The following is a 25620-nucleotide window of genomic DNA, read 5'->3' on the forward strand; positions in this document are numbered from 1 at the left end:
GAAACAGGTGCTTTTTGGTGTGGGTTCGCCTCCAGTGTTTGAATCCAAGAGACTTTGGCCAGCAGGTTTCTAGAGTTTGCAGCTTTGCTTAGAGTTAGAGTTTGCCTTGCCAAGCACCATGTTTCTTTCTTTTATATATTTTCCCCCTGGTTAGTAGGGCAAAAGGGGTTGTCTACTTAATATTTTTTTTTAAGCTAAAGTTACCACTAATAATTAATAATTTTGTCCTAAATAAAAATATTTTGGGTCCAGAAAGGTCTTCCTGGGATCGCAAGAGGCACAAGACTGGAGGCCACCCTCAGTGCCCTGGTGCTGCTGCTGCCTGGGACAATCCCAGCTCCTGTGGCTATGATCCCATCCCCTTCCCAGCTGTAGGGGTAGGTGAGAACTGCGAGTGTGGAAGTGAACAGAGCCACAGGTTTTAGTGTTTAAGCGTGCAGCACGCTCCTGGGTACAGCGCATGTCTCCGCACTCCATTTTCAACACCTCGCATGCAGGGAGTTTGTTTGTCTGGGGAAGCAACCAAGGGATGTTCTTTGCAAGGATGGGCTGGCTCAGACTAAGCTGGGATTTAATTGATTAAAGATGCTGCTTCTTCCTTTGGTCCCTACCCCATCCTGGTAAGAGATGGATGGTTCTCCTTCAGCGTGATGTTGTTGCTGCAGGCAGGAAGACGATGCTGATCTAGATTTATAATCCTGCACCAAAGGGCAGTGTTAAGACCATTTCACATGTCGGCTTGTGAGACTTCTCACAAAACTCTGGAGGTAAATTGAGCTTGCCCTTTTATCAGCTGGAAGTGGTGATGCTACAGCCTCCTGGTCCAGCTCAGCGTTAAGCGTGTCCTTAAATTGCCAGCAATCTTCTCCTGGCAGCTGCTGGCTGGTGTCAGGCGCCTTCGTGCCCAGACACCCTGACAAGGCGGCGTTTGTTAGCGGAGGGTTGGTACGGTCTTGCCTCGGTGGAGAAGTGGAACTGAATGGTCATTTTGTGATGACAGTAATTGCAGCATCCGTTGTAGTTTCACCAGCCAAGTGTTTTACTGATGATCCAAAGGGCTGTGTCGGTTCCATATTGACTTTGCAGAGCACCATGGTGCAGGGAAGGTGTGTAGCATGTATTTATAAGATGCAGTAACTGCTGGTTTGCTAGTTATTTTGTCTGTTATTGAGTTAAGCAATATAGAGGGAGAAGGGCAAAACAAACAACTCTTTTGTTGTTAATTTACTCTGTGGTTTCTTTTGCTTCTTGGACGGGGCATTATGATAAAGCCTGATATATTTTCGCATCTGCCTATGAAGAATGTAGGATTTATCTTTCAAATGAAATTTGCTTTGCTGCGCTGCCAGCAGTTTTGTTGGGTTTTTTTGAGTAGCTATTTTTGTGAAATATAACCTGAGAATTTGTATTGGCTTAACACTTAAAATGTAGCCAGGGGTAGATGGAATATTCATCTTTATTGTATTTGTTTCTCCCGTAATGAGACGTTACTGTCTGCTGTAAAGGAAGCAGTCCCCACGCCCAGGGAGCATACCCAGTTATTCTCTGCTTGCTCCATTAGCTCATGTGCAGACCTCCTGAGTTTTTTATGTGCGTGTGCTTTTCCACGTGTTTAATCCTGCCAACTGCTCTTCTGGTTGGAAATCCATTTCTATAATGCCGGGTATTACACAAATTTGTTGAAGCTCCTAGTGCAGATAACGGGGTGGGGTGAGGCCGGTTTGCCCAGCCAGGCTGTGCTGACTTTCAGCTTCCCATCAGTCACGCAGAGCTCGACGCTGCAGCTCGCTGAGGGCATAAAATGCACGCAGTAAAGAAAAACAAAGTTTAAGGAACAGCTAGAGTGCTGTAAACATCACTTGGATTTTGATTTACAAAGTCCAAGCAGAGCACAAATTGTATGGCTCTCTGTGCCCTGTAGAAATCTTTCTTTGGATTCCTTTTATTTAAAAAAAAAAATTCCATAACTAGTAATCATGGGATCGTAGCAGAGAATCCTTCTGTAAATAGCTTTTTGGTCACCACTGCTGTTTACTATTACTCTGTACGCCACGGTACTCGAAGCTCCTCATTCATGGCTATATTCATAATGAATTGCAGCACGGATGCCGGCGGCAGAGCTTCGCAGCCCTGGATTTCGGGGGTCTGTTGTGTGCATGATGTGTTGGGGACCAGAGCTGGGGCGGGTGAGAGGTGTCTTCTCTGCCCGAGCGCTGCGTGTGATTTGCAGTGTTTGCGTAGCCGTTTCCAGCAGAACTGAGCACATTCCTGCCTGTTGTACTGCTCCAGTTGTTTTAATCTGTGAATTTATCCGTGGCATTTTGCCTGGTGGAGAGCGGTGGAAATGTTGTCAGCAGTGGCACAGAAGGATGCCAGGCAGCTTTTTTATTGTTATTATTGGTAGTGAAGCCAAAGGAAGTCCATCCAGGGCCTCATGGCAAAGGTTTAAGTAGCTCTCAAGCATGCACGTACCCTTTATTAAAGCAGTGGAGCAGGCAACCTGCTCAAAGTTTAGTGTGAGTTTATATACTTCTGTTAACTTCTGACTTAACTAACCAGTTCTATTAAAAATAAAAGGAATTAAGTCATTCTGGCACACTTTGACAGCTACAGCAATTGGAAACTTCTCAGCTTCTCTCTCTTCTCTTTCCTGATTTCTTCCCAAGAATAGTTGCAACACTTTTCTTTTTTTAGGACTTTGCCCTAATAGTTACATCTGTGAAGATCTGCTGGGATGGGTTATCCCACAAGCAGGGTTATGCCCTTAAATGGAAAATAAGCTGCCGCAACAGCCAAAGTTTGGGAAGAAAATATTATTGTGGGAAAACTAAGTTGCTGGATGTGTTATTCCATGTTGTGGAGCTGCATGGTCAGGAAATGCTTATTAGTGCGGAGAGGAAATGCTCGTGTCTTCTAAATGCTTGCTGCATTCCCTTTTTATTTATTGCTAAAATAGGAAAACATACCTCTACTAAAATACCAGCTGATACACCCTGTGCAAAATGGGTGGGAGGCATAAGAAAACATTGGAGGGAGATGGGGAGGCCAGTCTTGCTTTATGAACTCTTTATTTGCTGGCTCATGCTCCCTTTCCCCCAAGCCGGTGGTGCGAGCCCTGCCCAGGCTGCCCGGCCAGTTCCCTGGTCCTGCTGCCTCTCGGCCAATGAGTTGGGCTAAATAATCCAATTAAGCTTTGCAGCTTATGTAACTGTCTTGGCTTGAGGCAGCAGTCGGACTGACTGGGATACAGAACACATCTGGAAATGGTGTACTAAACATACTACCACGGCCAGAGCCAAAACGATTTGGACAAATTTGCTCATACACACAAGATGTCCTTTGAACAGCGAGACGTGTATGGTCTCCTTGCTGAAGAAGTCGAAGTTAGAAAATGCTCCTATCCATAAATCATTTCTCTGGCTGGGAAACTTAACTGGCTTTTCTCCCTTTGCCTTTGGAAGATCATCTGGCTCTTCCTCCAGCTCCAGAGGATCAGCCAGTCCCTGTGGTACACTGATCATAAATAACACGTATGTTTATGTATTTCAAAGGTGGAAAGGATCTCTGGTATTATTTAGTCTGACTTCTTATCTGATACCCATCATAGGAGTTGCTTTTTATTTAAGCTGAAAAGTAACTTGGTGGATAACTGGAACACAGCTCCAAAGAAATAATCAAGTTGTTTTTTCTTTTTTTCTGAGAATTCATTATAACCCTGGTAATTTATAGAAACGGTTAATCACACTATTAAAATGTGGGCATTTTACATCAGCTTGTGGGTTGAGGCAATACTTGGCAATACTGTATTTAAGTAGTGTGCCCAACACAAGCTTAGAAGAAAACCTGTGCACGTTTTAGCACTCTCGGATGTCTGTTGTTAGTTGATATCCGTTACTCACAGTAGGGATGTTATGGACATTAGCAGCAGAATGAATTTCCCTTCATGTGCCGTGATATGGTCTTATAATTTTGTTTTATAGTCTACTGTCTGATGTTAAAGAATTTATTTGTGTGTGTGTGCATGGCTGGTTTAGCACTCGTGTCCTGCCCATTCCTGGGTGCTTGCATGGCTGCCTGTCCAACACTTCCAAATCTGTGCTGGGGAAAGGGTGTAGCAGTGCCGCCCCCCCTTGAAACCTGATATGCCACACACAAATACAACTGCTGGGCTTGTCCTGGGGAAAACACGTACAGAACACATAGCTCCTGTCAGTGTGCACTGGCTGGGCTGCAAATGAGTGGTGCCAGAGCTGCAGGGATGCAGGAGGTGGTTTGGCAGAGAGGGCGTTTCTGTCCTGAGAGGGGACATCACTGGGGCATGGCAATGCCGAAGCAGTGCTCTGTGGCCCTGCTTTGGCTTTTGAAGTGGTTTGGCAACTCCTGGGCAGTGCCCAGGGATAGCGCACCCAGGCAAAGCCACCGTGCCGGGGAGCTGGTGCAGAGCACTGACAGCTCTGCTTAGGGCTGCCCCGTCTGCGCCAACACAGGGCTAATAAACACCCGACCCACACTGACAGCATCCAGGATCCCTTCGGTATCTTTGCACTACCAGGGCTTACTCCAGTTTTCTATGGAAGACTTCATATTTATTCCAGTGTACTGATTTGCAAGGCTGTCAGAATGCCCCTGCTCTCATCACACTTTGGAGGTGGCCATGGGAGTCTTCTGCTAGTATCTTTGTAGTCATAAATATATGGAATAATATATATATATATATATTTTTTTTTTTCCCCGTGATCATGAAACTAAATAACAAGTTCCCCAAGAGAGGTTCCTCCCGGCCCATGGCAGAGCTGGGGCTCCCCTGTCTGCATTGCTGCTGTTCAGACATGGCTTTGCTGGAGATGGTGACACAGCTCTGCCTCCACTTTTTCCACATTGCTGCTGTATTTGACCAACTGCCTGCCCTCTCTGGATACTTTATCCCTAAAGAAGAAGAAAATTGGATTAGCTTTTTCACCACAGTGCGTAGCAGTGATCCTGGGTAACAAAGCTGATCTATACACAGGGAGCTTTGGGGAGCTGGATATGAGGGTAAGTTATTAACAAGGGACTCAGGGTGATTTGCTTTATGGACATCTCATGAAGGCACCCCAAAGGATGAATCAATCACTAAGCTTTTCTTCATGTGCTCAGATGACAGCTCTTAATGTTTGAAGAGGAGCTGAGCAGCCTGGCTGGCCGGTGAGATGATTTCTGAAGTGGTGTTCGGATGCATCGGGGTACCTAAAGGACCCAAGTACAGAAATGGCCTCCCCAGGCACTGCAGTCCAACAGTAAACCTCTTTGTACAGAGAGAACAGGGGCTCAAATTGAGCTCCAAATACTCATACTGCAAGTTTTAAGGGCAGTTTCCATCACAGTGAGTCACGCTGCTTGTTTTTCCTGTGCTGTGCTGAGCCTTGCCCCCCTGCAGTGGGATTTTTCCCTGGGTTTTGACCTCCTGGCACCCCTGGGACAGTGAGTGGGGTCAGTGCCTGCACTTGGTCACTCCCACTGGTGTAGTTTGCTGTGATTTTGCAGAGTTTGAGTCCCTCAGTACGAGCTGTGGCTCTGCTCAGCTGTGCTGGGGGTTCTTGTGCAAAGCCTCTCTCCCCACTGTGCCTTTGCCAAGCAGCCGCAGCCCCTCCGGAGCTCTGTGCTCTCTCTTGTCCTCCCCTCACACCTTCCCAAGTTTAAAATGGCTAGTGTCTTGGTTTGAGCATCTCAGCAAATCCTCCCATCTCGGTATAAAACCAATTGATCAATTGATTTAATCCCAAGGAGCAGCTGGGGACGGCGAGATGCTGCTGGGGAAACCGCGGCTGAATGCTGCAGCACTTTGCTCTCCAGACTGCCCGATTGAACCTCATCCTGCTCATGCTCCTGTGAGAACGTACAGCTGCGCTGGTGCTTTCTGAGCCGTGTAAGATGCAACTGTTTTGTCATGGAGAACTCCATGGGCTCTGACATTGGTTGCTGGGTGCAGCTCGTGGGTTCCTACAAGGAGAGCAGGGTTATCCTCCTCGCAGCAGGCAGCCTGTCCATCTTCCATTCTCCTTGTACCACCTAAACATGTCAAGTTGAGTCTTTCTGTAATGTAGCTTCCTCTGGGTGGAAAGCCTGGAAAACTGAGCCACAGCAGCCCACATAGCAATTAGTGTTACCTGATATATACCACCACTAAAGGTAACGGTGTGTGAAATATTGAAAACCTGAATGCATTTAAATAGACATGTCTGAAGGAAATGAGGGGTGTGAACTGCGCCTCCGCTCACAGGGAGCGTGAAATGTCCTCTGCCAGGACTAAACAGCACTTCAGGAATAGTCATGAAATTAAGAGTAAATACCATGGACTTGTGGTCCTAGGCTACAGGAAGCATACCTATTTTTGGGGGTGGTAAGCAGCATACTGTAAGGCTCAGTGCATTGTCTTAAAGACATTAGGTAAACCTGACATTGCAAGAAAGCAAAACCTCTAAGGATGTGGTTTCCCAAGCCATTTAAACTGCTCTCCATTTGGGCCATTGTCCAAAGGGCATCCTAGTTCCCATGTGCTTTCTTTGCAGCATCGGCAAAGCCAGCAGGATGGTCTGGCTGAAAATCAGGCCTGCCTGGCTTGAGATTGCCAAAAACCACTCGTGACACCCTGCCCGGAGCTCGGCATGGGGGAGTGGGAGATGCCAGTAGCATTGCAGCTTGTTGAGAAGCTTTTCAAGGCATCATTTAATAAGCAACCAAAGGTCTCAGCAGCAGGACACCCGCGTAGTCAGCATCCTCCTCCTCCCCCAGCTGTTTATTCTCTACCCTTGAAATGTCCTGCAACCCCCACCTCGTGCGGTGCCATCGCCAGCAGCGGCGCTGCCGCCCAGCACGGCCGATCTGCCGGGGTCCCGGGGCGGGCAGGCGGCTCCGCAGCTCCTCTGCTGTCAGAGGTGGAACCAGGGCCGCCGAGCTCTGGGTCAGCCCTTTCATTTTCAAACAGGGAAAGGTTAAATTACAGCAGGTTGCTGTTGCTGGCGAGTCAACAGCTCCATCTTTTTGTACAGTGATGTGCTTTCTGCAAAAGGAAGAAATAAGGGGGTTTTTTTCACTCTGAAGCAGACTGGTGTGGTTTTGTGGGTGGGGGTGTTAGCTTTATTTGATAGCCCTTTCTCGTGTTTTGTTGGCTGCAGAATGAGAAAAGGGAGAAGTGGTTCTTCCTACTCTTTTAGCGGTATGTTTTTCTTCTCAGGAATTATCCTAGCATATAAAATGAAATAAGAGCCCTCAGATAGCATCAACACTTATAGTTGGTCTAAGTGTGCTGTTTAATGGCAATGTCTTGTTTTTCCTCTGGAGAGAGAGAAGAAAATGTACCCCATTAAGTGCTCATGTTACAAGCATGCACCCTGGGGGATAAATATTTCAAATATTAATGCTGAGTAATTTTTAAAAGGTTCTGTATGCATTTTATTTTAAGCATTGTGCAAATTACTTAAGACTACAAAACCAAAATGCAGTTCAGATCAGCTCATCCCATGATCAGTATGTGGTGATTTAAAAATCTGCTTCTACCCACCAGCACAGTTGTGAGTCTGATCGGGCATTGGTACAATAGGGAAATTGTAATCTGTTTGCAGCTGCGGGTCTGTAGGTAGACAAGATGTACAATTTACGCAGACAGTGGAGTGAAGGGAAGGCTCTAAATATCCTTTCACTCTAATACAGTTGCATGCATTGCAGATGAGTTACTCTTTTGGAAAAAGAAGTCAAACCTGACTTGCATTGAAATTCTCAGCTATCAAAATCAGCAGAGTCAGGGACTCCAGCCAGAACTTCTGTGATTTCCCTGATATCCCTTTGACTTAGTACATCGCTCTAACTTTTCCATGTGTGTTCTCTGATTTATAACACAGCAGTGCTATATTTTGCTGTTGTAAAATTCTTTCATACGCTCAGTCATGCCAAAAGATTCATATGTTGTTGATTAAACAAATTCCCTCTCTTCCAGGATTTTGGCTGTTCTGAGTCTGGTGCTAACTTTAATGAAATAATGAGTGCGGTGGTCGATCGTACGAGGAGGTGGGGAAATACAACATCCCAGCACTTATTGCTCCTAATCAATAAGTTATCCTTCAATTTGCAAGGCGGAACTGCTTTTTTCTACCCACCAGTGCTGCATCTCTCTCAAGACAGGCAGAGCTCGTCCATCAGCTGCAAAGTGCTGGTGGCTCGCGGTCGTTTGTGGGGGGGATGATGATGATGTTGGATTTTAGTAATGTTGGGAGGAGAATTAACAAGAATTTTATTTCGACTCCTTCACAGGCAATTAGCAACAGCTGCTGCTAGAGAAGGGGTGTGATGATTAACACAGTGACCTTTGCAAAGATCAGCTTCCCATCTTGAAGGGATTCCTTTCGGATGGACTTATGAGCTATTAGCACTAGCAGGATGCACAAGAGCTTGGTGGAATAAGGTCCCTGTTTCACTATTATCATAATTGGGTGGTAATAAAAAGGGGGTTCCTGTTAGACAGTGAGGCATTTGCTCTGCTTCAGGACTTTCTGCTTCTTTAAAGCTCCAGAATTGGGCCTTACCAGCACCCACAGAAACACAGTCCTGCGCGCTCCAGACATCAGCTGTTTCTTCAGGGCTGTTTCGGTTCATGAGATTTTACTCACTAACTTTGGTATTCATTGTGAGAACAAGGCAAAAGGGAAAGAAATCCAGTCGGGAGGTTTACAAGTAGTGAGAGCCAAGCAAATCCGATTGGGGTTTTTACCGCGTGTGGTGGTTTGCAATCCAGTGTGATGAGTAAAGCCACCCATGGCACGCACGGCCAGCACCGGGACTCGTGTGCCTGGACCTCGGCCGTTCACGGGCGAGGCTGTTGCAGGTTCCTCCAAGGGCATTCTCAGTGCAGGAGAGCAACAAACGCACTTTCTAGGTGCATCCGAGAGCGTTTATCCTCCCCGTGCCATGGAAGGACGGGGCATTAGGCAAATGCAGCTTCTTTTAAACCATGGGCAGGTTTGCTCAGTCAGGACTGAGCATGTGTGCAGGCCCCCAGCCCTTCCCATTCCCCTTTCTCCCCCTTTCTCCCCACCTCTCGCCCAGGTTTGCCTGTGTGATGTCCTCCCTTAAATCCTGTAGAGCCAATGCAATTATTTCGAGGTTTAATGACCCATGATTTCCGTAATGCTTTATTTTGTTCACTTTCAGCATATTTTTATTCCCCGATCAAATAAAGAGTATTTAAAAAAAACCCCACCAAGAACAAAGCCTTTGCTTTCCATTTGAGAGAAAAATGCTTTGAAAGCTGTATTTGTGCTACACAGGTAAATAATTAGATTGCTAATGAATTAGCTTTGCTTTGAAGAAGAAAGCTGCAGTGTTCCTAATCAAGTTGTGAGGAGAGACACAGATTTGGGGTCTTTCTTTCTCCCATATAACAGGGGAAAAAGGGACTGCCAAGCTGAGTGAGGCCAAGGACCACCAGCGGGGTGGTGATTTATCCCGTCTTGGGCTCATCCGCATCTCATGGTGCCTCTGTGCTTGTAGAATCTTCCAGCTCTTCTATATTGTTTAAATTTCTTGTTTCAGTGGTTTTGCATGCAATGAATTCAGAGGAATAATATACTTTTTCTGCGCAACACATTTCCTTTCATCAGTTTCAAATTAATATTTGAATTGAGTGGTTACTCCTATATTTTGAGACATGCAGAATGGAAGTCTGTGATATATTTTCATTATATCACTCTATTTTATATGCTTTTCATCACGAGCCCTATTATTATGCCCATCCAAAAATGAATAATCTCATATTTTTTCTTTCCTCACAGAGCAGGGTTTTTTTTCAGTCCTTTGATCATTTTCATCACCCTCTTCTAAAACCCCTTTTAAGTCTGTAATAATACTGTTTTTTTCAGATGAGGTGAAAACTCTTCTGGGATTAGGCAGCATCATTTTAATAATAATCTTCATACTATTGTTCCCCATCCCGTTCACTAAGCAGACTAACAGCTTGTTTGCCTCCCTTCCCTCCCTTTATTTTTCACCCTGAATTGCTGCTGCCTGCAGAGGAGCATCAAGACACTCTTGTGCTCTGTTCTCCTTCCTAGCTGATGTTGTTAATTAAGAACCATGTGAAAAACACCTTGATTCCCCCCCGATTAATTTGCTTCTATCAGCTTTGGAATTAATTCGCCATTTTGTTGCCTTTTCTCGTTGTTTGCTTCTTTTCTGGCTTTGACAAACTTCTCTCCGTGTCAGCTCTGTATTTGGCTACTTTGCAAATTCAACTTCTTCTCCATATCCTCAGTAAATCTATTAGGCAGTGGCTTTAATACCGATCCATATGGCTTCCTCTTGATAATTAACATTTTGCTATGATGAAAATTCACTGTTTAATTCCATCTTCTTTCTCTGTAGATCAATGGCAGTATTTGCCCTCTTCCCTTCTCCTCCTTAGCTTTTTTGCAGCAAAATGAATTGCCATCTGATTTTTCCATCTATTAAATCACTTGAACGGGTTGATAAACCACAGGAAAAATCAGGGCGAGTTCCTTTTGCAGAAGCTGATGGTGGTTTATACCTACCAGGGATTTCCTTGCCTGCCTTTTGTTTGTGGCACAGTAAAACCCTAGGGATTCGCAGCCATCTCCGAGCCCTTTGTGTGGTTCGGTGTGATTCACCCACAGAGCTGGGCTGCAGAAAGAGATCCCAAACCTGTTCTGCAGGTACCCAAGAGCCGTCTGACGGCTTCTGCTGCCTCCTCTGCCCTGATCCAAGACGTTTTAGGCATTGGTGATGGGCATCACTGTTTGCTTTCCTCATTTATGACTTTTTACATCCTTGCTTTGGGGTCTGCATCCCTCCTTGGGGAACTCATTGAGTCTGGGCACAGGCACCTCTGTGACTTTGTCTCCTCTTTGGAAAGGGAATTATAATGTTCACCATCCCCATAATGGGAAATCTACTCCTCCCCATCCCTGGAAACTTACTACTTAGTTGTCTGAACTCAATCTCAAATGCAAACAGTTGCTCCTACTGTGGAACAAAAAGGTGCAGGGGATGTGTATTTTCCTCTCTCCTTCTAAGGGCGTATGTGCTGAGATAACATTAAAATCCAACAAGGAGAGGTACAACAGGAATATGATCAAAACCTACTGCTGCAAAAAGAAGAAATGATGACTTAAGGGTGCCCATGTTCCCTGGGTAGAGACCGTCAGTGGAGAGATGCATTGCATTTTTATCTCATTACGCTGAGCTGTTGATGGCTCAAATGCTGTTAAATATACCACAAATTCTTATTAAATGGCTTTATTTAAAAACAAACAAACAAAAAAAAAACCCAAACAACAACAAAAAACCACACTCATCAGATTGCAGCTGGTGGGAGCACTTTCTTTACTTGAGGATGATTTTTTCAGACAGGCTGACTTTTAATAAGCCTCTAGCACCAGCTGATGTATTGACTCAGCACAGTGCTGGCGTAGGGGATGCTCAAGCCCAGCAGTGGCTGCCGACCCGGTGAACAGCGCAAGCACCCCCGCGGCGCTGGGCTGAGCAGCTGGGTGGGTACGCGGGGTCCCTCCTGCTGCCATCGCCCAGCTGGGCAGCCAGAGCCTTTTGCTGGTGTGGAGGCTGGGTACCAGTTTCTCCAACATGCCGTGGACCCTGGTGCTGCAGCACAGTGCTGCATCCCCTCAGGATGGTGCTTGAGCACAGACTCTAGGTTGGAGCGTAGCGATGGTGCCGTGGCGTGCGCTGGGGTGGTGGTGGCATCAAAATACATTATTCGGCCCTGATTCAGGATAGCACATGGTGTAGGTAGTGACTGAACTGAGTGTAAATAGAAGGCAGAGGATGAACGTAGGGGTCTAAACCAGAGCTGCTGGTTTTGATGGCTGCTTTGGGTGCCCGTGTGCATTGCGTTCCTTCCCTGGGAGTGTACAAGGCTGGGTTGGATGGGGCTTTGAGCAACCTGGTCTTGTGAGAAGTGTCCCTGCCTGTGGCAGGGGTTGGAACCAGATGACCTCTAAGGTCCCTTCCAACCCAAACCAGTCTGTGATTCTATGATTATAGTGACTCTGGGACTTGCTCCGTCAGTGCCAGCAGCATTGTCATGCAGCCCCTTTGCTTTGAACTGGGAAATCCACGTGCCTTCTGCTCTCTGCCCTGCCTGCTGCTTTCTGTTTTACCAATAATGATGAGTTTACTTTCCATGTTACTTTCTGTCTTGGTGTGAATCACACATTATAACACAATCGTTATAAGTTTATATTAAAACCTTTTTGCTTTAAAACCTTACTTTATTTAAAAAAAAAAAAAAAAGAGACTTACGAAGAAGCCTGGGGTGTATTTTTATAAACAGGAGCTAGAAGATGCCTGTTTTGACTCCGTATCTAGGTGGTTCAGGACACAGTGGAGCTGTAAATGTCACATAATGTTTACTGAGTAAAGCATCCATGTTTGCTGTGTGGTGATGGCACTGCTGAAAGGCTTTTTCTGTGAGTACAAATCGGCCCCCAGCAGGGTGCCTGCAACTGATGGAGTCTTTTGGGAGATGACCCTGCCAGATAATGACCCCTCCTGGAAATCTGGCTTTGACTGTGTTTGATTCGTTGCTCAGTGTGTCTTTGTGCTCAGTTCCTTAATGCAAACCAAGTTCCCAGTGGCTGCATATACCCTGAGCTGCCAAAATATTTATGATTTTAAAAGATGAGTCTAAGACTGTGAACAATGGTCTGCTGGCTCATGGAAGGGGAGACGATACATCTCTCACCTTGCTCATCCTACAGGAGCACAGTTAATGTTTCTTTAGATTTGAAGGAAAAGACCTGCTCAATTTGTATTCTGGGTGGCACAGGCAGAGACTTTGGGGGGGATATTTTGGATGCTGAACTATCCTCTTTTTCTTTCTGTGACTTAAGACAATATTTTTACTGCCACAGCTTACCTGTAGCTCCACATACCCCAGCAGAGTCACTTCCCTGTGGCTTTCTGGGGGATGCTTTGGGGTTTTGTTTGTGGTAAGTCTGTAGTGCTGGTCTCTTCCTTCTACAGCCAAATAAGCAAAGGGCAATATTTTGCTTTTAATGGTGTAAAATGTTTATTGTGGAGTGACTGTGGATCAGTCTGTACCAGTGTGCAAAGTGTCTCACACCTGCGTGCTCCACTAGCCATCAGGTTTTCACATAAAACAGGACTATCCTTTTTATCATCTCAGGAGCTGAATTTAATTCACCGATACGGTGTGGTAACTCCTTATATCTATGTTAATGGTCTGGTGAAATTCTGTTAGCAAAATACCTAATGAATGTTGCGATTCAGTCAGGGCAATCTAGAGTGTAGTATGTGTGGAGTGGTGCCGGTGTTCTAGAAATCACTAAATATGAAAATGTAAAAAAAAAAAAATAAAATAAAATAAAAATCCCTAGTCATCTTCTAATTCCAAGAGCTCCTATAAATGGCTGGGGACGAGACCAGGCATGGGCAGCACAGGCACCTGGCAGGGATGGGGACAGTGGGGAGCTGGGGTTCAGCTTGGTTCCCTGTGCTGTTGCGTTTTTGGATAACACAGATGCTGTAGAATGAGTGGTTTGTGTGCTCTGGAGTCCCCCAGGCTCTTGCAAGTCCTAGAGAGGGAACATTTATTAATTAAAAGGGTTCTTTAAAAGAATAGTCCTTGCAGGTGAATTTTCTGTGAGCAGTTTAGTTTTCTACTCTGACTCCATTTGCATTGTAAACTGGGACCGACTACACTTTATTTTCATTGTTTTGGCCCTGGGAACTCTTGCAGCAGAAAAAAAGGTGCTATTGTGCTCTTGAAGCCAAGATTTTATAAAGATAAACAGTCTAGAGGTTTGCAGGTTGCTTTTAGTTTTTAAAGAGAGTTCTTCCTAATGAGAGGCAAATCCAGCTAGCAAAGACTTTGCAGTTGCTTTTGAAAAGATTGAGTCAGAGGGAAATCTCTGGCTTTGGCCATGGGTCCAGTCTGCTGGGAGAGATTATCTGTGGAGAACAAAACCAGAAGTAATTGGTCCTGAAATACGGACACGTTTAAAATGCACCGTGGACTCCCTGGGAGGCTGGAGTGCAATTTGAAAGACTAGCGCAGAATACAGAATAATAACTTCCATGACTGTGTATATGTATGTGTGTGTGTGCATATATATATATATATATATGTATGACTGAGTGAGATTTCAAGGTGGGGGTTTTATCAGCACTGGTCTGATTTTATGCCCATCTGCTCTTTCAGAATCAGGTTAGTTATTTTGCTTTCACTCAAAACCTGAAAATGGATAAGCAGAGTGGACACAGATGTCCCAGTCCTCACCTCTGCTAGCAAACATGCTTTGCATTTAATAGTCACTTAACTAAGGACAAAGCCACAGAATTCTCCATCACAGAGAAATACTTTTTATTAAACGGCTGCTGTCTTGGATGGATGAAAACCCGTGGGGAGGCAGCAGGAGATCAGCTCTGCAGAGCCCATGTCAGGCTCCCGGGGAGCAGCCCGTGAGCCCCACCGCTGCCCATCCACCGCATCCCGGCTGCTGGGAGAGGAGCCTGTTGGAGCCGTCCCTGCCCACTGCTTCTCCAGCGCTTCACCGTGTCGCTCAGCAAACCCAGCGCAGGGCTCTCAGCTGGGGACCCCCAGCTAAAGAAAACAAGGCCTGGCAGCTGCAGCTGCACTCAGCTGGGGCGAGAGGAGGGGGCGATGCTCGGCAAGACCCTTCCTATGGTCACTGTCCCCCGGCCGCAGGCTGCTCCCCTCCCCAGGGACACGCAACCCCCAGATCCGTGTGGGATGAACAGATGGCGGCCGATGCTCAGCCGTGCCTTCTCTGCCCTGTGGAGCCGGCTGGGACGAGGCTGTTCGATGCACACACGGAGCCTTGCAGCCAGCCTGTTCCTACCAACGGTGTGCAAATATTAGGCATGGCAAAGTGTGAAACCTGCTATTTGCAGCGCACTAGGCATGCGCAGTGTGTGCTGCAAGTCCCCATTCGAGAGACTTTTTGGTCTCTCAGGTCTGTCCTGCAGATCATCACCTAACACCAACTTTCTTTCTTTATTAAACCTGTGTATTTTAAGCCCGAAGCAATGTGTTGTCACCCAAGAAAAAGTAAGTTGAGTCTTATTTTAAATATAGCTAGGAGTTTTTGTCCTGCACTGCTTGAGTCTGGGGATATTTTAAGAGCTCTGCTGTCTTGTGCTGGGAGGGAACACAATAAATATGTAGATAGGGAGTGCTGCTGCTTTGAAAGTTAAGTAAAGGGTCTGTGCTGAACTGACAGTAGCTGAAAAATTTGTTCAGCCTAATTAGCAGCAAATCACTTCTGTGTCCAGCCTTGCTTGTAGAGATGTGAGCCAATTCCCCCCCTTTATCCTCTGCTGCCCTTCGTGGCTTTTCAGAGCCCTCACTGGCTGAGCAGCTGAGGGTTTTCGTGAGGACAGCAGATCTGCATCAGTGTGTCATTGCAGACCAAGGGGTGCAAAATGGCATTACTGGACATTTATGGGAAAACGTACGCCCATCTTGGGCTTTGTCTCGGATTGTTCAAACCGTCACCAGAGCCGGTTACGATCGATCAGCTTTTAAATTTCATGAAATTTTAATTAAAGAATGGAAGGCCTACGAAGACATCATAGGACAAGAGCACTGGAAACAAATACAATTTCACTTCCAACCATTAGCCAGAAAAGCAGCAAATGGTTGACTGCACATTACCATTGCGGTCTAATGAAAAGTACAGCTTTTGGCTTCGGCGAGCGGGTCATTAGTGACTGAATAATCAGTGACATTTCCCTTCTGAATCCGACACAAACGAAGTGCAGTGCTCTGGAAAAAGCCATTAAGTACAAAGCCCTGCCTTTACTCTGCTCCAGGTATTGCAGAACACAATCTAGTGGCTGCCTTTAGCTGTGATTTGGCTTTGATAGCATCCGTGGGATAGTAACCCCCCAGTATGCCAAGAGCCAAATGCTTCCAGCCTTGCACAAGGACGGTTCCTGCCGTCACGTCATGCAAAAACAGAAAGCGAGACTTGTTCCTTGCTGGTGTTCAGAGATGCAGCTGGTAAAAGGTACAAGTAGGAAAACCTATAATCTAGAGTACTGGGAAGCTGAAAGGTGTATTCTTATGTCTGAGAGGGACCAGCAGGTAAAGGTTTAGCTCATCGTGGAGTCAATTTTAAGCCTGACATCCTCCTGTGAATTCCTGTGGCAGCTCCCAAAGCTGGGTGTTAACCTGTTTTTCTGCGAATTTTTAAATGTTTTCTCGGTGGGAGTGGAAGGCAAGCGGCACCCCACAGGAAAAGGGAAAGACTGGCCTTGTTTATGTCTGTCCCTCGACTTTCTCTGAATAACGTGTTGTCAGATGGACAGAGTAATCAAATGGGTGTAACTTCCTCTGCTCTCTCCCCATGTGCCAGTGGCTTTGAAAATAATACTGAAAGGTTAATAGGAGCCAGACTGCCTTGGGGGGCCCTGGTGTTGAAGCAGTGAGTCTTTAAGAAGGTTTTTGTGGGGGGAAGAGACCCTATGGGTGAAACTTTTCCTAGGCAAAAACCTTACCAGGAGCTGAACAGGGAATCACTGTTGTCTTGGAAACTTGGTGCTTTGGAGCTGGGTATGTCTGATCTTCAAAATTCCTTTTTCTTTATGGACCCCAAAATAGAAGTTGTCGATGCAGTCAGTGTATCTTTTCTCAATGGCTCTGATTTATTTTTAGCCCTGTGTTGGGCAGCTCCGGTGCAATATTTTTGGTCATTAGCTCTCCTGGTCGTGTTTGGGCTAAGGATAAATCTGTCTTGGGTGTAGCCCTGTGAATTATAGCTTCACTGAAAACACATGAGTGACCACAGATAAAAGTGTATTTTTAATGAGTAGTTTCGTTAATGATGAGGTAAAAAAGGGCCCAAGAAAGTTCATTAATGACTGAACTATTCCACTCCCAGCTATTGTATAGTTCCAGCCGAAGGCTCTCAATAGTTTTATTGCTTTAAAAGGACATGCCGGTAAGATGTTCTCTCAAAATAAAAAGCTTTATTACCCTATCAAAAGTTTCTTATTTATATATGACATTTATGATGCATGCTTAACATATGTATCCAAACACTTGGATTTATATAAGCATCCAGGCAGCAGCTGCCATGTGATATTCTTTATCCTGATGTGTTTTGGAGGGGTTAGATTCCCCAAATCTCTCTTGGCTGCTAGAATTTGGGACTCTTTTCTGCAGCTGGAGGAGGTGTCTGCCCTCCTCTCGTCGCAGGGCGGCATCCCCCTTGCCAGCATCTCACTTTCCATCACTCGGGGTCATCCAGGAGATGTCCCATGCCATCTGGAGAAGGCCTTCGAGATGCTGTCCAGGGGTTCTCCCGAATTACCCACTTGAACACTCTTTGACATGTACTCTGAAAACTCTTTCCTTTGTGTGCCATAAGGAAACCAAAGCAAGAAGCAAGGTGATTAAAAATATCGCTATTCCTTGGTTTTGCCGTGGCTTTAACAGACCATCACCACCAGGACTTGCAGTTCTTTTTTCTCTTGGCTCTGGTTCCCCACCGCTTGCTCCAGTGGTCACCATCTCATGTGCCCAAACTTCTGGAGCTACAGAGAGATGCAGAATATTGCTTGTAAAATTAATGCCAGCAGCTGACTCCCCTTTTCCAACTACATCGTGAAGAAGAATTACCATGCAGCTTCTTTTCTGCCATGTGCTTTGGTCACAGGGAACCTGGTCGCATTTCTATATGACCCAGAAACCCAAGTAAAAGAGAAAAATGGAAGTAGCTTTTAAACTGTAGTTCTGCAGCTATAACTGCCCTCTCTCCAGCCTGCTCACCAATGGGTGCGTGCTGGACCACAGCTCCCTAAATCCATATTGGGCATTGGAATAGGCTGCCCAGGGAAGCGACTGAAACGCCATCCCTGGAGGGGTTTAAAAGATGCGTAGATGAGGTCCTTAGGAACATGGTTTGGTGACAGTGTTAGGTTAACAGTTGGACTCTGATCTTAAAGGTCTTTTCCAACCAAAATGATTCTGTTTTTCTGTGTTTTAAGGACTGTGTAGATAGAGGAGGTATAAGTGATAGGCGTTACTTTTGCGGCTTGAAACCCTCCAGAGCACAGAGGAGAAAGCTTCTCCCTTTTCCATCCGCAGGTGACGTTGTGGACATCTACCAGCGGGAGTTTCTTGCCCTTCGGGACCGACTTCACGCAGCCGAGCAGGAGAGCTTGAAGCGCTCCAAGGAGCTCAACCTAGTCCTGGAGGAGATCAAGAGAGCCATCTCAGAGAAGCAGGCCCTGCGGGATATAAACCGGACCTGGAGCAGCTTATCTGGTGAATAAACAGAGAAGCTGAGGATCTTGGGCTGTTTTGAAGCGGTTGCTAATGAGGAGGTAGAGATGTGTGTGTGTGTGTGTGTGCGGGGCTGCGGACAGGACGTGCTCTTCTCTGCCCCGGCGCGAGCAAACTGTGGAGTTCACAGGGACTTGGGAACTCTTAAACTCCTGTTTAATTAGAGGTGCATATGCATCATTAAACACTGAGATTGCCTCTGCTGAGGATGCTGAGGATATTTGCAAACTTGCTTGCTTACAAGCTTTTTTTTTTTGCCTTGCAAGTCATACATGCCATTTCCTATGGCCATATTGAATCCATATGGAAAACGGGTATCCAAAGAGAGGAGGGAGGAAGGAGTTAGGCTGGCTGAGCACCCCTTGCCTATTTATTTTTTTTGTTGTTTTGGTTTTGGTTTGGTTTTTTTTAAGTCGCTCAGTTGAAGAAAATTGGATCTCTACAGAAAGATCTGATTTGACCTTCATTTGATCTTAATTCTTCCTCCTCCTTCCCAAATATTTTGGGACTTCTTTAAGGCCCTCATGGCTCCTGCTGAACTTTAAGTGGGTTTGTGGTAGCATGTTAAAGGTTGACCTCATTTTTTATAGCCCAGCAGTAGTCTCGGGTGGCCAGGCTGCTCTTAAAAAGGCTTTTTGCCTTGCAGCCTCTTCCTACCTACTGTTCCTTGCAATTGATTCCCTTTTCCTTTTTAAGACGAAACCAAGTTAAAACTGTGGAATATCACCAACAAGAATGTACTGCACCTTCCCACCATCTTCCATCATTTGCCTCATTTGCTGTCAAAGGAGAACAGTCTGCAGCCAGCCGTGCATGTGGGACAGGGGCGCACTGGAGGTAAATGGGAATTAGTGCTGCTTCTGGTGCCCTTCCTCCCCTTAGTGCCTGTCCCTGCCCTCGCCATGGCACAGAGATGAGAGGGCTGGAGGAATGGCTGCATGCGTCATGCAAGCTTCCTTGGGATGGTGGCACGCAGGGTGGGTAAGCCATGTCACATCTACAGGGCAGTGCTGTCTGGGCTCCTGACTGGCACTAAAATGTTGTCGATGCTTCTGCCAGGTGTTTTTAGCTGCTTCCCATCTCCAGAGTGCTCTAAGCTGGAAGGTGGTCAGTTGAAAGCACAGTTTGCTGGGTGCTTCATGGAGACTCTAACCCAAGACAAATCCCATCTGCAGTAATACTAGATGATACACTCCTACTCCCAAATCCCAACCCAAAGCCCAAGAGCTGACTTATCCCTCCTCAACTGTGGCGCTTTTAGCTGTGGGAGGGATTAGGAGAACAAGGGTGGTCTTGAAGTTGCCGTTCCCAGGCTGAAAAGTCCCCTAGGAGAGGGAGAGTTTCTGGATGTTTCCTGAGGCATCAGTCTTCAGGGAAGAAAAGCAAGAGTGCCATGGGTGCCCTGCCAGCCCAGCACACTGGGGTGCTGCTGGTTGGTGCTGGGCTGGGGGACAAGAGTATGGGAACTCTACATAGCCCAGGAATCCCTCAGCCTGCTGATGACTGCTGGGTTTTAATGACAGAGCATGGCACTGAGCAGGAGAACCATGAGGCGGTCATGGGAGCAGAGCGAAATGTCATGTCCCAGCACAGCCCCCTCTCTAAAAATCTCTCCTTGGCCCCGGGCAGTGTCTGTCGTGATGGGAATCCCCAGTGTGAAGCGGGAGGTGCATTCCTACCTCACCGACACCCTCAACTCCCTCATCTCAGAGCTCACGCAGCAGGAGAAGGAAGACTCCGTCATTGTCGTCCTCATCGCTGAGGTAAGACAGAGCTTTGCCTGTTTACCCCATTTCCCTGCTGTCTGCCAAACTTGGTGCCAAACGGGACGGCTGCCCACCTGGAGGCCAGTTCTGCTGCTTGCTGGGGCAGATAAGCCCAGCCTTGGGCTGCTGCCTAACCAGGATCATCAGGTGCATCCTGCCCAAAATGAAACACCAGCTGGGCCAGAGCAGGTCAGAATCCAGGCAGGCAAACGTTAGCAGCTGCCAGTGCAGCATGTGCATTTCTCTTTCTGATCTAAGTCATGCTGGCTCTTGCACGGTGCTTGAGTGGTTGTTCCCAAAATGTGCTGGAGCCAGCCGCATGGCCACATCTAGGGGAGCTCTAACACCGGCTCCTGAAGCAGCTTCATTTCTCCAGGCACCTGTAAGACAGCACTAACTCCCTCTCCAAAGCCAAGAGCTTGCTGATTTGGGGATGAGACTTATATGATGCCTCTTCATACTGGTCTGTGGAACCCAGAATCAGTTGCTGAATCCAGGGGCTAAAAAGCCTTGATACATTAATCCACAAGAGCTGCTTTTATCTATGGGTTTAGATAGTTATTTTTCTCCATGGCTTTCCCCTCAGGATTATTTTCTTGAGCTCAAAGTGCATTTGTCTTAATTTCCAGAAATCTGGTGAGAAAGATAAACCTCAGTGGTATGTTACTGGGAGCAGAACAAAGATAAATGTCTGGGTTTGCTGCCTGTTTACCCATGATTTGATATTTTGAGTAGCATTTGACTTTTGGGTCTCTGACTGGTATTTTGTACAAGGAGGTGTTCACATACAGGTACAGCCCAAAGTACCTGGGACAAGACTCAGTCCTGGCTGTCATTTCCCTTTGAGCCAGGACAGGTTTGGTGGCTGTTTTCACAGTGGGGGAGTTAAAGCATGAGAGGTTTTAAGTAACTTGATGGAAAACATCTTCTGCTTGGGACTGCTGTAATGTATTTTTAGTTGACTTGAAAACAGGGTGCATGCCGTGATGGCAGCACCTGACTTCCTGTGCGTTTGCCTGTGGTGAGGGAAGTGAACAACAAAGAAATTAATTCTGATACTGGGAAGTGCAGGAGCACACGTGCCATATCCGAGTGACAGTGAGGGTAGTTGTTGCAGATCACCATCACTGTTCTTTCTTGCTGACACAACGTACTCCATATGTGCAAGTGTCAACCACCACTGTGCCTGCTCTGCCTCTTTCCCCAAGTGTTTCTCAATGTACCTGCACTCGGTGTTGCTTGTTAGGGCTCCTCAGGCATGGGATAAAGAGTAAATATCAGAGAGGGTGTTATGAACCTGGAGCGGACACTGGGTAATTCGGAGACTCAGGACAAGTGGAGCAACTCTATGTCCTTTTTGGGATGGGGACTTCTCATTTCTGAGTGCCACTGCCATTTCAGTGGCAGCTGGGTCCTTGGGGCAGAGCTGTGCATTTTCTCCCAAATCCACGAGCATCTTTCCTGCCTTTGTTTTTCCCATTGCTGTTTTCTTGGCAGCGCCAGCGTAAGAAATGAGTCCAGTTCCCTGTTTGGGAAAGGGACCTTTTTCCTCTTGACAAAAACCTCCCTTGTCACCGTTCCAGTGTGGAAGTGCTGTCCTCAGCTTGTGGCACACATCCCCAGCATCTCACTTCTCACCTCCGCCCGGCGCCGCGTGCAGCAGCAGCCGGTCCCAGTTTCCACGATGCTGCGTCTGCAGATCCACCCGGGACACGCGGCCCCGTGAGCCGTGCGACCGCCCAAAACAGTGTCACCAGCAGGAAACAGGCACAGTTTTTGCTCCTGGGTCTCCTGCCCTTTGTTCTTGGATTTTGTTTTGCTGGTCACTGTGCAGATGGTTTCTGTCCGGTGCCTGTGTGCGCCTGCACTTATCTGTCCTGCAGATAGCGGCATGCGGCGCTGCTGACCTTTGCTTCCTGACCCTTACGGGTTGCCAGGTTGTTTGTGGGGCAAACTGTTTTTTTAGGAAGAAAAGCGTTGAAATTAACCTGAAATGGAAAACACACACTTATAAATAGACCTGTCTTTTTCACAAAAGGGGTAGAGATCCTTTTCTGCCGAATATTCACTTGGATGAAAGCTAGTGTGTATGGAGAGAAAAAAAGGTAGCCCAGAAGTTAACACTGTGTGTGAACACAGTGCTGGCAGGGGCAGAAGAGCCAGGAGAAAGGGGGAAGATGTGCAGGGTCTTGAGTCCTTTGGGTGGATTTTGGTGTGTGATGCCTTTGGTTAACACAAAGGAGGGCTCCTAGGAGTCTGTCAGTGTGGGGAGAGCTCTTAAACTGGATAAAAGGAGACATGAAGATGAGTGAAGATGTGCAGAGGTGCTGACAGTGTCCCAGGGGTGTGTTCAAGGTGATTTCTGAGCCACAGGGGCACAGGCTGAGGCTGAAGGAGCTAAAAGTGCTTATCTTTTGTTTTCAGACGGATCCGCAGTACACGGCCGGAGTGGCAGAAAATATCAGAAACTTGTAAGCACTTCCAAATGACTACAGCGATACGGTCTGTGCCTGTAGCAGGGCAGGGGAATGGCTTCATTAACAAGAAAATACATGCTTTTCTGCTTCCCTTTTTGTTGTTGTTGTTATTTACTTTTTTCAGTTCTTAAACTCTGAGCTGTCTTTGCTGTTGCCACGTCCACTTTATGCTCGTTCTAAAATGCATCTTGTATGTAGCTTCCAGCAGGCTGCCTTGTGCTCACAGTGTTTAACACACACAGTCACGCTGTTTCATTTTGCACTTTCTGTCGTGTGGCATTGCAAGAAGATGGTTTATCTTGGCAATGGTTTCTGTGTCCAGTGCAGCCCTCTACCTGCTCTGCAGAGTCAGAGCAACTGGGCAGCGTGGTAGGGACAACCAAATGTTCCTGCCTTATTTTGCTTTAAAAATCTGTGATTCATTTTTCTTCCTGCTCCAGCCTGTTTGTTTTTCCCTTGTTCTAGGCACTAGTTACATTTGTCTCTCACGCTAGCTGCTATTTATGTCCTGGAGTCAGTGGCTTTTACAGCTTCATCTGTGGCTGTTTAGGCAGAAGCCGGTGAGGGATTATTAACCGTGAACCGGTCCAGGCGTTGACAGCGTCAGAGCTCGGAGGCAAAAGAAAAAGGTGGTGAAAGAAGAGGCTGTGACTCCCGTCCAGCTCCTGCGATTGCGTGTTTCCAAAGGATTGCAGTCGCCATCAGGAGACGCAAAGGGCAGCACATCCCTCCAGTGTCCCCGTCCCTGAGCCAATGATGGGAGAGGGGCTGGAATGTGCAGCGGGGGATTGTGTTCCCGGGCACTTGTAGAAGAGCTGAAACAAAGCCCTCCATCTTGCTGTGCAGGAGCTGGCAGAGCTCCCCTCCTTCTGCCGGCACTTATCGGGGAATAATGGACCGATTGTCCAGCAGATCCTGATGAAATTACTGGGTGCTGCTGCAGAGAGTGCTTCTGCGTAGAAGGCTTGAAACTTTAATTGACTTAATGATTTGATTTCTCACTGTCCCCCCCTCTCCAGTGCCTCCTGCTCCTCCCTGATTCACTGAAATTATTTTTCTTCCAAATTGAATTGAGGCGGTGTGGGGCCAGGGCAGGCTGAGCTCATAGTGCAGGAGCGAGAAAGCCGCCACTGCTTTGCTACAGGTTTTGTCAGCTCAATGAGAATCTTCTGTTTTGGTGCTGCCTGAGGAAGGGAAGATTTGAAAATGTTAGCTGAAAATCTTGCCAGTCCCAAGGAGGGGATAAGGAAGGGAAAAATAAGTGAGAATTTTTTGGCAGTCTCGCTGCTTTGTCTCCCTCTGCCCCATCTCCCATCCTCCAGGCTCTGCACAAACAAAGGAAATCAGCCTTGCACCAAATGTTCTCAAAAAGGGCAGTACAAAAATAACTGGTTTTCCCACTTATCTCTCACAGTTACAGTAATCTCTGGTTATTGCTTGCAAGGCTGTTGTAGGTATACATTTCTCAGAAGGGTGACATTTTCTATTCAAGTTTGACTCTTTAAAGAGTTTTTAACCGCATTGTAGGGAAAATAGATGGTGATTTTATCAGCATAAGGGAACTAGGTAGAATTCCTGCTGGCTGTCCTAACTACAGCACAACAGTGGCTTTAAGTAACTTATCAGAAATGCATAACATAATCTCTGCAAAATGGCTTTTAATTACTGATGCATTTGGAAAATCCCTAAATACCAGTAATGCCAGCAAGTCCTTTCTTTGGTGCACCAGTCTGCAGGTCCGTTGAATCCTGTAGAGAGTACACGGTGCTCGGGTCTGGTCTTTAAAACTGACCCGTGCGTGTGTGCGGGAGGGAAGAGGGATGCTAGTAGCGAACATGCGGGGCTATTGGAGACCATGGGAGGGAGAGAACAGCTTTAAAATTCCGTGGCAGTCCCTGCTGATGTCCTTTGGCGAGGCCTGCAAGTGCACTAGCTGCTGGGGAATTTTATCTTAGAGGCTGTATTTTTTGTTTGGTTCTGCAGCTCAGTGTTCACCCAGCAATTTGGTCTATGAAATGGTGTGTCAGACATGGAGGCATTTGTTTACTGCAGCTTTTCTCCCTCAGATTCCCAAAGGAAATACACTCAGGTCTCCTGGAGGTAATTTCCCCATCTCCGCATTTCTATCCTGATTTCTCCCACCTGCGGGAATCCTTTGGGGACCCCAAGGAAAGGGTCAGGTAAGAATCAATGAGCTCCAAAACAAGGAAGCCCTGAATTAAGTAACTGCAGCATCTCCCCCCCAACTCCAGCAGGGAAAGCTCTTCTGCAGGGCCAGGCAGGACCCTTAAACTCGCTTTATCCGAGGGCTAGAAGGACGTGGTGTGGGGGAGATGAACTGGCACCAGCTTTGCAGGGCTTCTCCTGTGCTGTGGTGTTTCCAACACCAAGCAAAGGGGTCATTTTATCCCAGATAATGTTTGTTTTGGACGTCCCTGAGTTTCCCGGCCACTCTTAGGTGACCAGTTTGAGACCACAAGGCAGAGGCCATATGCCGTCCCCTTCTCCAAGAGCTATGTCACCTTCCCAGCTTAAACCAGCCTCAGCTGGCTCCCCCGAGCAGCCGGGTATGCCAGGACAGACTGGTGCTCCCATCGTGTTTCTCTCTTGCAGGTGGAGGACGAAGCAGAACCTCGACTACTGCTTTTTAATGATGTACGCCCAGTCCAAAGGCATCTATTACGTGCAGGTGGGTTTGGTGCTGGGGGTGAAGGGGAGAGGGGTGAACCTGCAGATTCACTGGGGCTTGTACCCAGGGGAGAACGGGCAAAGAGTGGGGCCGGTTGTGGAATGCAGCAGAGTGGGAGCAGGTTTCAACCAGATAGATTCAAAAGCCAGGTTTCTGAGATGCCTCAGAGACCTCCTGTGCAAGGAGGGCAGGAATCCTTATTTTGTTTACCTGTTAGATTGGGTGAGAAAAATCTGCTTGGAGCATCTTCCAAAATAAACTAGATCTGTGCCAAAGCGTTCCTCCGGTCTATGGTGTGATTGCTCTGCACAGTGAGGCTCTTAATGGAACCTGGATAGGTCATTGGCACTG

General features: G+C 46.9%; 1 protein-coding gene across 1 annotated transcript in view; it reads left to right on the top strand.

Annotated features, from left to right (window-relative positions):
- MGAT4B (alpha-1,3-mannosyl-glycoprotein 4-beta-N-acetylglucosaminyltransferase B) overlaps positions 1–25620 on the top strand; it is a 51624-nt gene that overhangs the window by 18192 nt on the left and 7812 nt on the right. Inside the window, exons 2-7 of the mRNA XM_065849055.2 lie at positions 18140–18319; positions 19034–19174; positions 19967–20100; positions 22528–22574; positions 24647–24760; positions 25194–25269. Coding sequence (XP_065705127.1) covers positions 18140–18319; positions 19034–19174; positions 19967–20100; positions 22528–22574; positions 24647–24760; positions 25194–25269 — 692 coding nt within the window. The remainder of the gene's footprint in view (positions 1–18139; positions 18320–19033; positions 19175–19966; positions 20101–22527; positions 22575–24646; positions 24761–25193; positions 25270–25620) is intronic.

Source organism: Patagioenas fasciata, chromosome 14, assembly GCF_037038585.1.
Source record: "Patagioenas fasciata isolate bPatFas1 chromosome 14, bPatFas1.hap1, whole genome shotgun sequence".
Lineage (NCBI taxonomy): Eukaryota > Metazoa > Chordata > Aves > Columbiformes > Columbidae > Patagioenas > Patagioenas fasciata.